The sequence below is a fragment of the Carassius auratus genome, chromosome 20 (assembly GCF_003368295.1).
Source record: "Carassius auratus strain Wakin chromosome 20, ASM336829v1, whole genome shotgun sequence".
Taxonomy (NCBI): domain Eukaryota; kingdom Metazoa; phylum Chordata; class Actinopteri; order Cypriniformes; family Cyprinidae; genus Carassius; species Carassius auratus.
The window spans coordinates 18,364,293-18,380,381 of record NC_039262.1 but is presented as its reverse complement, the minus strand read 5'-3'; the positions used below and the strand labels follow the sequence as shown (position 1 = coordinate 18,380,381).

Below are 16,089 nucleotides of genomic sequence, written 5' to 3'. Positions count from 1 at the left end.
TTAATAATTGTGTGTTTCCTGCTAGCAAACTTTCACATTCATAAGCAAAAGTTTACTGGTTAAAAACCTCTATTTTCATTGTTCAAAGTTGATTTAGTTGAAGTATATGTCAATTCAATTCTGTCAATCTTAAAGCTGAAACTGTATTTCTGTATTCTTTGTGTATGTGTTTGTGTGTCTTTGTAATGTGTTCATTTATTTATGGATTTTGTTTGTTTGTTTGGTACGTTTCTTATCCTGGCAATGCGTATGTATCGGTGTTTACTCTTGTATTTGTTTTGTATGTAAAAGTGATTCAAAATCTATTCGCGATCAGTTCGACTAAATCAATAGAACCGACTCGCACATGATTCGCGATTCGGACACTTCCCGAGGCTGACACTTCCTGTAGCACCGCCTTAAACAAAACAAGCAACTTTCCACAGAAGCTAGAACGGAGTTCGCTGTGAACACAGTCTACTACATTGGACATATACTATACTTCTTTATCAATCCTCCGTCTATAGGCGAGAGAGAGAGAGAGAGAGTGTGTTTTCATAAAATCTCTGGGGCTGTGAGCTGGGAAGTAGCTATGATGGCGTCCAGCTACAGCGCGAAGGAGGAAGACGGTCATCACACCGGACCCGCGGGGCTCGGAGCCGCCACCCGGACCAGAAAACCCGACAACACGGCCTTCAAACAGCAGAGGCTCCCGGCCTGGCAGCCCATCCTGACCGCGGGGACCGTGCTGCCCGCCTTCTTCATCATCGGCCTCATCTTCATCCCCATAGGAATAGGCCTCTACGTGACATCCAACAACATCAAGGAGTTCGAGGTTTGAGTCTGTTGCGCTGTTTACAATCATTTTACTACCAAATTCACGGTGAATAGACGTCTGGTGTTCGATCGGACTCTCCGTGACGCGTGTGTTTGGGCGTGTTGTGTTGTGTAACCGCGTGTTTCTCTGCTTCACAGATCGATTACACCGGGACTGATAGGTCCAGTCCGTGTTTTGACTGCTCTCAGAGCTTCAGCTGGAACAGCACGATACCGTGCAAATGTTTCCTGTCCTTCTCTCTAGACCAGCCTTTCGAAGTGAGTGTGTGTCGTGAACATTATGTTGCATTCCTGGTGAAGGATAGTTGAGCTAAAAGTAAATATTCAGTCGTTTACTCACACTCGTGATGCTCCAAACCCACGTGACTTAACCCAGTAGCTTGACATATGAAAAAAAAAATATTTTTTTTTTGAAGCTTTAATTGTGTTTACAGTGTGCAATATAACATGTGTTCATGTTTCGCGTGTAAAAAAAAACAGTATTTTTCACACAATTCACCTATCTGTATACCGCTGTTTTCACTGTCATAAAAACGGGCTGATGACTTCCTTGTTCTATAAAGTCCCTCCTTCAGAAATATGTAACGAGTTCTGATTGGGCCAGTGGTTACTGTGTTGTGATTCGACAGCAGCTTAGAGCACGCTGCCCTCCTGGAAATTCGATTGGGCTAGTTTTGGAGTAGTTTTGAATAACATATAGTTAACAAAGCTAAACAGCGTTGCCCTTTGTGTAACGTAGACTAACCATGTTCCGTACAAATGCGCCGATTGCAGAATAAATAATTACAGTTCGTACATAAACTATATATCTGTGTCATCCTTATGTTTCTCTCTTTCACTCCCGATCTAAACAGAGCCCCATCCGCTGTTTGTTTCAGTAATATTTGAGTAAGTTTGCTCGTTGCGCCCACCGCGCTTGAAAATTGACAGTGGGGAAGATTTACTTCAAAACTTCAGCTTGGGGGGAAGACAACTAGAGCAGCGAAAATGTACATTTCTATTCCACTTATGTTTCTCACAGTACTACAGCCTTTATTAAATGAATATTATGTTATCACAAATTGTTAAATATATTACTTTTTGTTGAATAAATGCTTTGAAATGTGAGTGTTTAAGCATAGATTGCGGGCGATAACCACTTAGCGTCACCCTCACCTGAGACTGGCAGCAGAGATCTCTTACTTTATGAAGTTTTCACATTGGTTAACCTTTTTTTTTTTTTATTAATCAGTGCCCTTCTCGTTTTCTGCATCTTCAGAAAGATATGGAAATTATGTTCTCTAACCTTTCACATAGTTCATGCTTAACTCACATGTCATAATTAATATCACGACACAATCATGCCTAACTCGCATGCGCCCTTTTTTAAAGCAGCAATTAACTTGTATTTTGATCAAATAAAAAGATAATAATCTTTGATATATATTGGAATTATGTTTTCTTGCAGTTAAAATAAATAAACAGCTCACTTTTGAGAAGTTAAATGTCCATTTTCGCCGATAAAATCAAGTAATGAGCGCTGTACGGAACTTCATTATAAGCCTGTACGGAACACCATTAACCCCTATCATCTTCCGTACACTGGCGGAGGTTGTACTTTTCCCCAGTTTTCTCAAAAACTATTGGTCCTAAAGACATCAATCAAAGTGTAGACTGTATAATAGGTATTCCCCCGGAGAATGAGCACACAAGCATGCTTGTATGTCTTTTTACAACGGAGGAGTGGTCACTGGCGTGCCGTGAATAGCGAAAAGTGTACGGAACATGGTTAGTCTACGTTAATAAGTTACAGAAACTGTTAAACGCACCAATTTAAATAATAAAATACACTAAACCGGTTGTGGTCCATAAACAACGCCTTCTCCAGACAAAGAGGGAGCTGCTCCATTTTTCAGGAATAATCTTTGTGCGAATCTGGCATTAAACTGATTGAGATTGAGGAAGCTGTCCTCAGCAAAATGTGCTGCACATACATTTTACATGTGGATTATAATTTTCGGGAACCGAGTTAAACAAAAAAGTACAGCGTCCCTGGGAAGCCCAAACAAAGATGAATAGACTCAGAGATGAAAATAACAGCGTTTCAACGACATGGCGACAAATACAAACGCAGCTCTTCCTTCTTCTCCGTCGGAGCGCAACAAGACCACGCCCCCCTTTTTGTGAATTCATGTGGGCGGAGGTTAGTCAAAAAACTTTTTTAAAATGTTTTAGTGACGTCATTACTGCAGGAACTAGAGGGATGTAGTCCAAACGGGTCGTTTTTTTTGTAGGCAAATTCTGTTAAATAAAATATCTGGCTTGGCATTGAACTTTGAGCTTTAGAATTTTACAGATATTATTTATACTCTAACAACAACATTACACACTAAATAAAGTTTAAAACATAGGATCACGAAGAAGGGGACCTTTAATGATTTCTGGCATAAAAGAAAAATTGATCATTTTGACCCATACAATGTATTCCTGGTTATAGCTAAAAATATACACGTGATCCAGGGGCACATAGAGTATATCAGTGAGAATTAAAATGGGGCTTTATGGATATTATTCATTGCTCTCTGGTGTTGTTCATTATTTTGATGGAACCGTAGTACTTTTTGTTTGCAGTTTCATCTGATTACTTATATCTGTACTATGAGGAAACTGTGGACCTAACAAAAACCTTCACTTTCCTGAAAAGTAACATGTAAAACACATAGGCCTATTATAAACACAAATGTGCCCAGTTAATTTTTTTAGAAAGGATATTTGATTGGAGATGATGATGGGTTTTCGTAACCAGTTCCTGATTCAAACTTTATGTCCTCAGAGTAATGTCTTCATGTACTATGGTCTCTCAAATTTCTACCAAAACCATCGGCGATATGTGAAGTCCAGAGATGACAGCCAGCTTAATGGAGACGAGCGCTCGCTTAAGGTATCTATCTATCTATCTATCTATCTATCTATCTATCTATCTATGATCAGTTGTTCGGTCTATCTATCTGTAGTTCTATCCATCCATCCATCGAAGTTACGCTAGGTCTGCTGCTTGCTGAGCACAAGCACTTAATTCTTGATTTGATGCATGCTATTAATTGAAGCTCAAAGCATATTGCTATATTTCAGGAGCCAAGCAAAGAATGTGAGCCGTACCGCACTAATGAGAACAAGCCTATAGCCCCGTGTGGAGCCATTGCTAACAGCATGTTTAATGGTAAGACCTGCATCCAAATACTTAGCGTTGTAAGCATTTTTTCCTCAAGAGTTGTAATATTGCTCGTCTCTTTCTCTTTTTGCTTCAGACACACTGGATTTGTTTTACATTAATCCCAATGGATCAAAAACACAAATTCAATTGACCAAAAAAGGGATTGCATGGTGGACGGACAAACATGTGAAGTTCAGGAACCCTGGTGGAAGCAACCCAAATCTCACTGCTGTTTTTAAAGGTAGAATAAATGTACTTCTGTATAGAGGAGCATATGTAGTTTTTTTTCTATATCTCTTACTAAAACACTCCTCATCTTCCAGACACAGCGAAGCCGGTCAACTGGCACAAGCCTGTTTATGAGCTGGACTCTGAGACGGATAACAACGGCTTCATAAACGAGGATTTCATCGTGTGGATGCGCACAGCTGCTCTGCCCACCTTCAGAAAGCTCTACCGCATCATTCAGAAGAACAACAACATGACACCCACGCTTCCCAGAGGCAACTACAGCCTGGAAGTCACCTACAGTATCCTTGCATTATATACCTCTAGAACATAAAGAAAAATAAGTATATTCTACTGTTAAAACATTCAGGGTCAGAACAATTTTTCTTTCAAAATACTAACATTAAATTGATCAAAAGTAAAGGTAATAATAATAATAATAATAATAATTAAATGTTTTTTTGAGTAAAAGATCTGCTGTTGTGATGGGTGCTGAAATCCAGCTTTCCCATTACAACAAACAAATTGCATTTTAAAATATATTAAAATAGAAAACGGTTATTTTACATTGTAGTTTTTTACAATATTACTGTAATTTTTATCAAATTAATACACTTTTAATGAGAATAAGAAACTTCTTACATTAAAACATAATGTTTTGAAGGTGATTGATCAAGAGTGCTTTGGTTCTCTTGCCTGGCCTGAACCCGAGTTCGATTGCTCCCTGCTGCACCGTGTTCATATTATTTTATTTGGGTCTGAACCGCGGTTCGTTTGCGTCATCAAGCCAGCAGCTGTTTACCCCATTGCCTAGTAAACAGCGATGCAGGAAAAGGCGGCAAATGCATAACATTGCTTTCTACTCTTTTATATATTGACGTTTTTGAGCGGTTCGTTTTGTTTACAAATCTTCGGTAAATAACGACACTTGCGTCTGTCTTATGAATATACAGCAAATGCTCTAAAGAACGCTGAAGGGCGAACAGAAATGAGATGTACAGCTCTCTGTTTGCAGTGTGTCAATCATTCTCGTCAGGAAAGTGAGTGGAACACAAACACACAATTTTATTAAATAATACGTCATTAATAGCGGTTCACATTTGCGATTTGGTACAATTTATCAGCAGCGGACCGTACTGGTGTTCACATGAACCGTACCCCAGACTACCCTTTTTAAGCAGACTCCGGTACGGTTAGCGGGTCCAGAAGACAGCGTTCACATCATCCAAAGTGCCAGTGTGAAAGCACCCTTATTCACACTGTGGTTTATTATTTCCTCAACCACTCGCCCCTCAGACTACCCCGTGCGCAGCTTTGAAGGCCGGAAGCGTGTGATCTTCAGCACCATCTCCTGGATGGGAGGGAAAAACCCCTTCCTGGGCATCGCCTACATGACCGTGGGCTCCATCTGCTTCTTCCTCGGCGTGGTGCTCCTCTTCATTCATCACAAATACGGAAACCGCAACAACAGCTCTGATATTGCCAGTTAAGCTTGTCGAGTGCATGCGATCTGTCAGGCGCAGGGTTTGAGTAGCATGCTTCGATTGGCGTTTTTTAAAGGTGCAAGAGCATCTGACCACTTGATGTTCTGTTTATTTATTACTCAAGATGTTGTGTCCACTTCAAGTTTTATTTTGTCATTTTTAATTTTTTTTCTGGTGATGGTTGATGGTTCATTTCAAACATGTTTTGGCCGTCTGAGGTTCGTGTGATATTACATAATACGTCCAGGATAAAGTTGTACAAAGTACAGTAAATGAATATATATTTGTATTTCATTGAAATGGTTTTACTTTCGGCCAAAATAAATGTTTAAACAGGGCAACATGATATGACTACTTTTAACAGTTTAATGTACAAAGAATAGTTTATCTTTTCCTCAAGGTTCATAAAGGAAAATACTGTGGCTCTGTCTACTTCCAAACTTCTTCGTATTGCCAGATTATGGTAGGGATCGGATCAGTAACAACTACCATTAAATTTTAAGGATTGTTCTAATCTTTTTTTGTTTCTTGGAGATGCTTGTGCTCTTTAAAGAAGCTTTGCTGTGTGTGTAATTCATGGCTTGCGAGGACCCAACGTTCCATTCTTTGTCTGTTTAATCGAAACTGTCTTGGGCTCATTCTGACTGTCATGTCTTTTTTAAGTGTTTCAGCATATCTGCCTCTAACAAATATGCACTTTATAAGGTGACAAGCCATACATTTTTGGCAAGTTTTTAGAAGTGTGTTTTGTTGCTGGGTGAATAAAATGTCTAATTGCTGAACTTACTGAGAATTTCTCATGATTGTGTGTTGAAGTATCCTTTGCACTCCTCAGTAGCAGGAGGTGATACCAAAGACAAAATTAGCATGTTAAATCAGTTAAAAAGTGTTATTTTCCTGTATTGAATTGATGTATTGTTATTTAAACAGGACGTTCAGATGGAACATATTTAAAGGCTCATCTTATTTATGCAATCGGTTTTAGTATCACAATCTGAATCCATTGGTTTACTACATTGAAACAATTTTGAAAGTGTAGTTTACCCCCAAATTGCTCACAAACATGTTTTTTATTTTTATTTTGCATAGAGGTTTTAAGCAACTTTGATATTTGCATTAAATGAAATAACAGCATGCAGGTTTGGGATGTTCCTCTGCAGTGAATGGGTGCCGTCAGAATGAGTGATTAAACAGCTGATAAAAACATTACAATAATCAAGTAATCCACTCCAGTCTGTCAATTAACATCTTGTGAAGCAAAAAATAATAATTTCAAGAAACAAATCCATAATTATCATGTTTCTGGAACTCCATAATACTGCTTTTTAACGAGAGCATTGTTAAGGTAAATGATTTTAATGGTTTAAAGTTAAAATGTTTTTAATGATGGATTTGTTTCTCACAAATGCAGCTTTTCACTTCACAAGATAATTAATTGCTGGTTTACTTGTGGATTATTGTGGTGGTTTTTATTCAGCTGTATGGACTCTCATTCTGACGGCACCCATTCACTTGCAGAGGATCCATTGGTGAGCAGGTGATGTAATGCTACATTTCTCCAAATCTGTTCAGATAAAGAAAAAAACTCATCTAAATTTTGGCTTGCCTGGGAGTGAGGCCATTTTCAGCAATTTGTAATTTTTGGGTAAACTATTTCTTAAAAAAAAAAAAAAAGTGGTTTAGTGGTGATAATTTAGAAAATGCTTCCTGATCCGAAATATTTTTTAGACATGGTACCCCAGTAATACATGGAAATAGATTGTTTTTATTTGAAGCAAAGCTAGCATAATTGTTAAAAAGTCGGTGTCCTAAGAAAGCATGTAATGAATAAATGAAAATAGCACTATTTAATGTAATTTAATCACGAATATTTCCTTTATATATATATATACCAGCATTCAAGGCATCTGTAAAGCTGTGAATCTGCTAGCCTCTGGCTCCTTCATTACGCTCTGAGCAGCATCTGTTCTCTCCTGCTGTTGGTATGTTGGACTGCGTGAAAGAGCAGCTGTTGAACGGCCCAGAGGAAAAGTGCCGGACTAATTACCTGCTTCCCAACCCAAGTGCCTGTTTCACCCGCTCTCACATCGTCAGCCCACCTCTGGACCACAGCTGACCTCACACAGCATCAGCAGCGATTGAGATGTGCTGGTGTGAGATAATGATGTGCACTGCAGCTCCTGTGACTCCAACGCTCTGTTCCTGTTTCTCTGTTCTCCTGTCAATTAGTGACAGACTTTCTTAGCAAGTTCACTTAATGATCTTGGGCTTCAGAGAGAGTGAGACTTCCCAGAAGATTTAAAAGCGGTCTAGAATTTGAAAAAGCTATTTAAATGTAGACTTTAAATGCAATTAATGTGAAATACTTTAGTTTAATTCACAGACATAACTAACCGGAGTGGGGCTCATTTTTAGTCCAAGAGTTTAATAACATCCTTTTTTAACTTTTTTACAATAATGTTTTAACAATAATACAATCATAAATAACGACAGTAAACTTCTTAAGCAAACATTCTGCAATCAAACTCATGAATAGGCACAGCAAAAAAAAATGCACAAATGAAAAAAGAATAGCAGACATTATTTGGAATGGTGACTGATTCTGTTTACTATCGTCCTCTTGCATTATCAACTCACTATTTTCCTGTTCATCACTGTAAACCTGCTTTCACACAAGCTGCTTTGTATAAAGCGCTTAAAGGTGACTCGACTGTTTATCATGATAGACAACCATTGCAGAGCAGGGTCCGAAATTAATGGTGGCTTATGGCAAAAATGCCACCAGGATGAACAAAAATGTGGCACAAATTCTAGACAAATGGGCAAAAATTGTTCCTGCTCAATAAAGTAGGCTATTCCTGTCACGATTAAAATGCAATGTGAAAATGAATTAAAAGTGTATATATATATAGTCAGGTCCATAAATATTGGGACATCGACACAATTCTAATCTTTTTGGCTCTATACACCACCACAATGGATTTGCTTTCGCAGTATGCTTCGGGTCATTGTCCATCTGCACTGTGAAGCGCTGACCAATGATTTCTGAAGCATTTGGCTGAATATGAGCAGATAATATTGCCCGAAACACTTCAGAATTCATCCTAATGCTTTTGTCAGCAGCCACATCATCAATAAATACAAGATAACCAGTTCCATTGGCAGCCATTCATTCCCACGCCATGACACTACCACCACCATGCTTCACTGATGAGGTGGTGTGCTTTGGATCATGAGCAGTTCCTTTCCTTCTCCATACTCTTCTCTTTCCATCACTCTGGTACAAGTTGATCTTTGTCTCATCTGTCCATAGGATGTTGTTCCAGAACTGTGAAGGCTTATTTAGATGTTGTTTGGCAAACTCTAATCTGGCCTTCCTGTTTTAGAGACTCACCAATGGTTTACATCTTGTGGTGAACCCTCTGTATTCACTCTGGTGAAGTCTTCTCTTGATTGTTGACTTTGACACACACATACACCTACCTCTTGGAGAGTGTTCTTGATCTGGCCAACTGTTGTGAAGGGTGTTTTCTTCACCAGGGAAAGAATTTTTTCGATCATCCACCACAGTTGTTTTCCATGGTCTTCCGAGTAGTTTGGTGTTTGGAAAGCAACCAAAGAGATTTTTAAGGGAAAGAAGTGGAATGGTATGCAATGGCCAAGTCAATCACCTGACCTGAATCCGATTGAGCATGCATTTCACTTGCTGAAGACAAAACTGAAGGGAAAATGCCCCAAGAACAAGCAGGAACTGAAGACAGTTGCAGTAGAGGGCTGGCAAAGCATCACCAGGGATGAAACCCAGCGTACGCTGATGTCTAATTGATCTCCAGACTTCAGGCTGTAATTGACTGCAAAGAATTTGCAACCAAGTATTAAAAAATGAAAGTTTGATTTATGATTGTTAATCTGTCCCATTACTTTTGGTCCCTTAAAAAGTGGAATGCACATATACAAACTGTTGTAATTCCTACACCGTTCACCTGATTTGGATGTAAATACCCTCAAATTAAAGCTGAAAGTCTGCAGTTAAAGCACATCTTGTTCGTTTCATTTCAAATCCATTGTGGTGGTGTATAGAGCCAAAAAGATTAGAATTGTGTCGTTGTCCCAATATTTATGGACCTGACTGTATATTAGGGCCGGGACTCGATTAAAAAAAATAATCTAATTAATTAGAGGCTTTGTAATTAATTAATCGAAATGAATCGCATTTTAATCGCATATAAATATTTGACCTGAGAACAGTGAGAAGTAATTTTTTTTCACAAGGATTTATAGTATACCATTGAATAATGACTGAATACATAAGCTTAAGCAACAAAATATTGTTTATTTTTGTTCAACCAAGTCTAGCAGACCAGTGCAATTTTTGCCTTTAAGTGTAGCAATAGCATACTTAGAAACAATTTAGAAATAGTACATTTCAGAAATTCAGGAAGCTTATAGGTGCAGGAACCTTCTATAAAGTGTTTTTTAAGTAAAACACAATACTGTCAATTACATTCAGAACATTGGAAACACTGACTATTAGAAAACATCTCTCTGTTGCTTCAGAGGCTGTAACATACTAAGTCCAACTCTCAATAACCTTGGCCAAAACAATAAAGAGTTCAACATAAACTGCCAGTTGCACCAACAAAATAATACATAGTTCAACATAAAGTGTAAAGTCCATGCTAGCTGCTATATGTTTTACGTTGAGGTGATACTTGAGGCTCGATGTGTTGCGGTGATATGCGAACGCTAGTTGGTGCTCCAGTATAATCGGCCCGCCGAAACTCATCCAGTGAGAAACATTCCGCGGTTTCAAAAATAAGTTATAAAAAATAAGTTATAAAAAATTATTAAATAATCTTAGTTAACGCGTTATTTTTTGTGTAATTAATTAATCTCCATTAACGCGTTAAAGTCCCGGCCCATATATATATATATATATATATATATATATATATATATATATATATATATAGCCTGAATGCACTGTAAGTTGCTTTAAATAAAAGCGTCTGCTAAATTCATAAATGTAAATGTAAGTTCATATTATTTAGATTTTGCCAGAATCTTCAGGCAAGACGAAAGTAAAATCATGATACACATCACATTTTGTTTTCATTTGTTTTGTTTTTTTGTGTTTGAAAGATATTTTAAGAAATGCCTTTTTTGTGGTTTGTTGTTGGTTTGTAATTCATGATACTTGTATGTTCCGGTGTGTTGTTAGAGTGACGTGGGATGGTCACAGAGTGCCCTGTCTAAATGATTCCTGAAAGAGAAGTGAAACACAGCTCACCTGACTGGGACACCGCTGCTGCATGTGATGAGAATTAATTGCAGAAGGGTTTTGCTGTTGCTCCTAACCATCCATGTGACAGTGTAATCAGTGATGCTCAGAGCAACGCTGAGAGGTTGGGCCCCTCACGGGGGAAACCCCTGTTACACTGAGGGACACTTGTGTGTGTGTTTGTGGGCGTGTGTGTGTGAGCGTGTGTGTGTGTGTGTGTGTGTGTGTGTTTATGACATATCAGGACACATCTCTGTATAATGACATGGGTATGACACAGGTATTACAAGGAGAGGGTGACTTATGAGGACATAACCAATGTCCCCATTTTTCAAAACTCTTATAAATCATATAGAATAGTTTTTTTAGAGAAAGTAAAAATGCACAAAATTTCCTGTGAGGGTTAGGGTTAGGTGTAGGGTTGGTGAAGGGTCATAGAATATACAGTTTGTACAGTATAAAAACCATTACACCTATGGGATTTCCCCACTTTTCACAAAAACAAACGTGTGTGTGTGAGTACATCTGTGTCTAAACAAACAGAAATATATTTTTAAAAATGTTTTAGTGTTTGTTTGTGTTTGTCAATAATGTAAGTCAGTGAGGTTTTATTTTGAGAAATGTTTTAGTGTTTTGTTTTGCATTTAGTTAGAAGATATCTTGAGAAATATTTCAGTGCTTTTATTTTGTATTAATTTTTTTGTTTGATTTTAGTTTTATCTTTTATTTAGTTGGTAAATATTTCACTGTTTTGTTTGGTAAATTCAATTATTTTGTTATAGAATTGTATTTCATGTTTTTATTTTTTTTAAATTAGGGGTTTCGTTACGTTTCGTTTGTTTGTTTTATATTTGGTACGAAGATATTTGGTCCCATATTTGACCTAAATCTGCAATATGATAAAAAATACTCTGAAGACCTTAGCAACCACATGGTAAGCCCTAGCAACCACCCACTGCACCCTACAGAGGAATCAGTTGGGGTAATTGAATAATATTTGTATAATTGAATTAATAAAAAGAATCATCGTCGGCCCTTATATATTTTATCCTGACAACATGTCCTTTAAAAATACTTGTGTTTCGAATCAGTTGTTCCCCAAAGGCTCCTGTTTCTCATGTCTGTGTTTTACTAATGGAGAGAAAACAGATTGTGGCTGGTGTGAATCATCTGCTATCGTAATGAGAGAGCCATCACAATTTTGCATACCATCTGATCCCCCCGCATTCTGCTGCTGGCTCTGCTGTGAGCACATCCTCCTTCTGTCTTTTGGGTGTGATGCTACAGGATTTCTCATATTGAGTCTCAAAACAATATCAGTAAGCACTGCCTCTGTTTATTTTTCCTATTTTCTGCTCCAACTACAAGATACCAGCATTGGTTCAGCTATTGCAATACTTCTTTAATTTAGATCTTCTGAAAGACTTTTTGATTCACTCTGGCACTCTGAGGTGACCCTTCAGCTTTCAGGACTGTGTGTCTGCAGTGCTGTTTGTGTCATCATGACCTTGGCTTGGAGGCTTTAATGGCAAAGATTGCCGCTGAAAGACAGACTGCAGTGAAGGAATCTGAACAGTGACTAATGAACCTGTTTGGCTTTAAGAACTCCTGTTGGACTCCAGGCCTGTAACCACAGTGCTCTGATATTTGATCTATCTTCAGAGAAAAGATGGAAGGTCAGCCTTCCACTGCAATTGCAATGATTTCTCTTGCCTGTAAGAATATTTCATAGAAGCTTTGCTATATATAAATGCACTGCTGGTTAAATGGCCTGGGCATTAAAAAGCCCCATATATTCTGTCGTTATGAGTTTGTAAACATTAATGACGTAGGGTTGTCATGATATGAGATTTTTCACTACACGATTATAGTGACCTCAACAATTCATGATAACGATATATCGAGATATCTATAAAAATCTTGAAAAAGTAAAATAAATAAATCAACTTAATCTTTATTTGAAGAGTTTATTTGCTAAAACAGATAACTCAGATTTTATTACAAAATAATAATGTAAACATTTTTATTTTGTATGGGGCCGTTCACATATCGTGCCTAAAAACGCGTGGAAAACGCTAGGTGTGCCGCTTTTTTCCTTCTTTCCAAAGCGCTCGGGCAGAAGCGCTCCTGAGCCGTCTGCCTTTGCTAAGCAACCATGACGTGCTCTCTCCATGAAGACGCGGAAATTTCAGCAAAGGATAAATGGATTTGCAGCACTAAAAATCGCTCGCAGTAAATCCATATACAGCTATGAACAGCTGTTCCTTCATCTTAACTGCGTTTTCAACATTGTTACGGGAAAGGATGAAGCTGATTGGTTAGTTCTTGTCACATGACCCGCGGTGCGCTTGCGGCTTTCTGAAAAGTTGAGATGTTTTTAACTCGATGCGGTGCGGACCAGGCGGCAAGGAAGTCGACCGGAAGTTGAAGTCGGCTGCATGCTGCCATCTTGTAGCAGAACTTCACTTGCGTTAGCATTCCCATTGACTCCCATTCATTTTGGCTTCACTTTGACAGCGAATAACTTTACATCTGAGGCATTTAAAGACTCCGTTTGTCCATTATTTATTTCTAAAGATACACGACAATGTATAAAGGGCTCCATTACCTTCTATGTTACATTATGGCCCCGTAGAAGCAATTTTTGTAAAAAAATAGGCTAACGATTGCGTCATAACCACGCGACTCTCTGTCGCATTACTGTACAGACAGGAGGAGAAGCTCACAGGCAATTAACTTAATATGGCGTACTGGCGTTACATTTTAAAATACTATACAAAATAATTAATCAGAATACTTACTCCTGCTCACTCACGCCAAAGAACTCCCCGCTCAAACTCGCCGTCTCTGCAAGATTAACGATGGCAGTTTGCACGCACAGCTACTAGAAGATTTACAAATGTCAGACAGGTTGCTGACGTCGTCAAGCTTCGTTTGAGTCTGCGCGTCAGAAATGGAAGTGCTAAAAAACGCTAAAAATGGGCTTCACTTGTCTCAATTGAGATCCAATGGGGTTGCTGTGTCCATTTCTTTTACTGTCTATGCTGCGGATGCGCCTGGAAAAAACGGGCGCGTCGCACCGCTTCCATTATGAGCGCGCATACCGCGCGCCTACATTGGACATAATGAACTTGCGCGTGCAAAAGACATGATATGTGAACCGCCCCTTAGTTAGCTGTTTTTTGTTAAATTTTAACCTAGTCAAAATAACCCAACTGCAATTTGATTGACATTAATTGGAATGCACAATGAAAAAGACGTGGTTTCTGAGAAAAACTGTTATCTTTTTTTGCAAATTAACTCTTCATTTATTTATTTTTAAACCAATGAATCACACCATTGCATACAAAAGGAGCTAAACAGAAGAGACTAAAATGCTAACTGTTTTTAGTTTAGAACAATGTCAAAGAAAACATATTTTTACTCTAAACTTGTGTTATAAATACGATCAAGTGTTTAAAAGAATTTCCTTCAGTGAACTGATTTTTATTTTATAGTATTCTATACAGTGATAAAGGCTATGTCGATTAGCATTTCAATCAGTGAGTTTCAAAATGCAACAACATTGCATTTGTTTGTAAAAACCCTACATTTAAATTCCTGAAGAAAATGCATAACCTTTCACAGGTAAGAATGTGTTGGTTTGTGTTTTTAATATGTAGTGCATTTTATTGGTTTATCACATCTATGGATCTATGAGTCTACATGTGGACTTTCTGTGTGAGGGCGCCCTCTGGTGTCAGGTATGAATGAAACAAATCACAAATGAGAGTTTAACACTGCATAATTGCACTGGTGCTGGATTAATATGTGTCAAATTATTGTATGTGTACTATTCATATTCAAATATCATTAATACTGGAATATCATGACAACCTTATGACAAGCATTATTAAATATATCTAAAATCTTTATAATGTCTAGGCAGTTATTGAATTATTTGTATTTTTCTCAGTACAAAAAGGGCAGATTTCATTCAGCAATGATGCATTTAATCAATTAAATGTGACAGTAAACATGTACATTGTTAGAAAAAAAATCAATTTAAAATAAATACTATTTTTTATTTTCTGAAAATAATCTTTAAAAAAGTATCCAAGTTTCCTCAAAACTATAAATCAGCACTGATAAAACTTCAGCAGTTTAAAATGATCTCTGGAAGAAAAAAATGTTAGTAACTAATCAGCATGTCATGCTTTAATGAGTTTACGATCATAATTTACAGTGATTTGTTCATCTTTAGAGCCTTTAGCCTCTAGGGGGGTTATATTTTCAGTGATATACAGTAACTATAGTTTCAGAGTCTTTTTCTGTGATTGGTTGGCATGTAGACAGGATACGGAGGGGCTTTGAGAGCTTTGAAGAAATACGGTAACTATAAAACACCTGCAAAGCCATGGCAACACAATCTCATCCTTGCAGACCCCTCCGTATCTCATTCTTCAACTAAAACAGACATTTGTGACGGCTGAACTGCATAATATACAAATCTGTTTTCTAAATTACTTCTTCAGCGGTGTGGATGCAAACATGTATTTAATGTAGACTTAATTTAATCTATCATTTGGCAAAATACTGCATAGTGTGATTGGATGCACAACCTCTTGTCAACAGCAAAACACATGGGACATAAAGGAGAAAAAGACAATTCATTCAAATTTCTAGTTTACATTACATGTCACAATTATACTGAAACATTTCAACATTAGCAGAATTCAGTTCATAATTCCAGTGAGGTTGTTTTCTCGTTTACATTTATTTTGTTCCAAAGTCTGTTGACTCGCTCTGAATAACCCCAATGTCCCAGTGGAGCTTTGAAGGGAATGGACTGATGTTCCTCTCGCTGCTGATATAAAGGTGCTTGAACTGTGTGCACATAAACCTATTTAATAATTTTCACCTTAATTCAAAAACTATTCGTCATTAACAGTAACAAAGACAGCAAATCCTAGTGTGGGACTAATGATTAGAAAACGGTTTGCGTGAATGAATCACATTGCAGCAGAAGAGAAGGGACCTTTTCAGCATCTTCATCAACTGTTTGCAAATCTAAACTATCCTTCCTCCTGTGTCTCTGTGCTGGATCG

General features: G+C 37.8%; 1 protein-coding gene across 1 annotated transcript; it reads left to right on the top strand.

Annotated features, from left to right (window-relative positions):
* The first annotated feature begins 511 nt into the window (after positions 1-511).
* LOC113121100 (cell cycle control protein 50A-like) lies at positions 512-5,899 on the top strand. Its single transcript, XM_026291341.1, has 7 exons — positions 512-814; positions 955-1,074; positions 3,629-3,736; positions 3,928-4,015; positions 4,104-4,250; positions 4,333-4,539; positions 5,534-5,899. Exons 1-7 carry the CDS (start codon positions 572-574, stop codon positions 5,725-5,727), a joined length of 1,107 nt encoding a protein of 368 aa, XP_026147126.1. The 5' UTR covers positions 512-571; the 3' UTR covers positions 5,728-5,899.
* The last annotated feature ends 10,190 nt before the right edge of the window (positions 5,900-16,089 follow it).

What these genes read in the sequence shown, in the direction of transcription:
- LOC113121100 (XM_026291341.1), top strand. Translation starts at nt 572, where the DNA reads ATGATGGCGTCCAGCTACAGCGCGAAGGAGGAAGACGGTCATCACACC. An exon ending in CTCTAGACCAGCCTTTCGAA is followed by an intron (nt 1,075 to 3,628) that starts GTGAGTGTGTGT and finishes TTATGTCCTCAG; the next exon opens with AGTAATGTCTTCATGTACTA. An exon ending in TCTCACTGCTGTTTTTAAAG is followed by an intron (nt 4,251 to 4,332) that starts GTAGAATAAATG and finishes CTCATCTTCCAG; the next exon opens with ACACAGCGAAGCCGGTCAAC.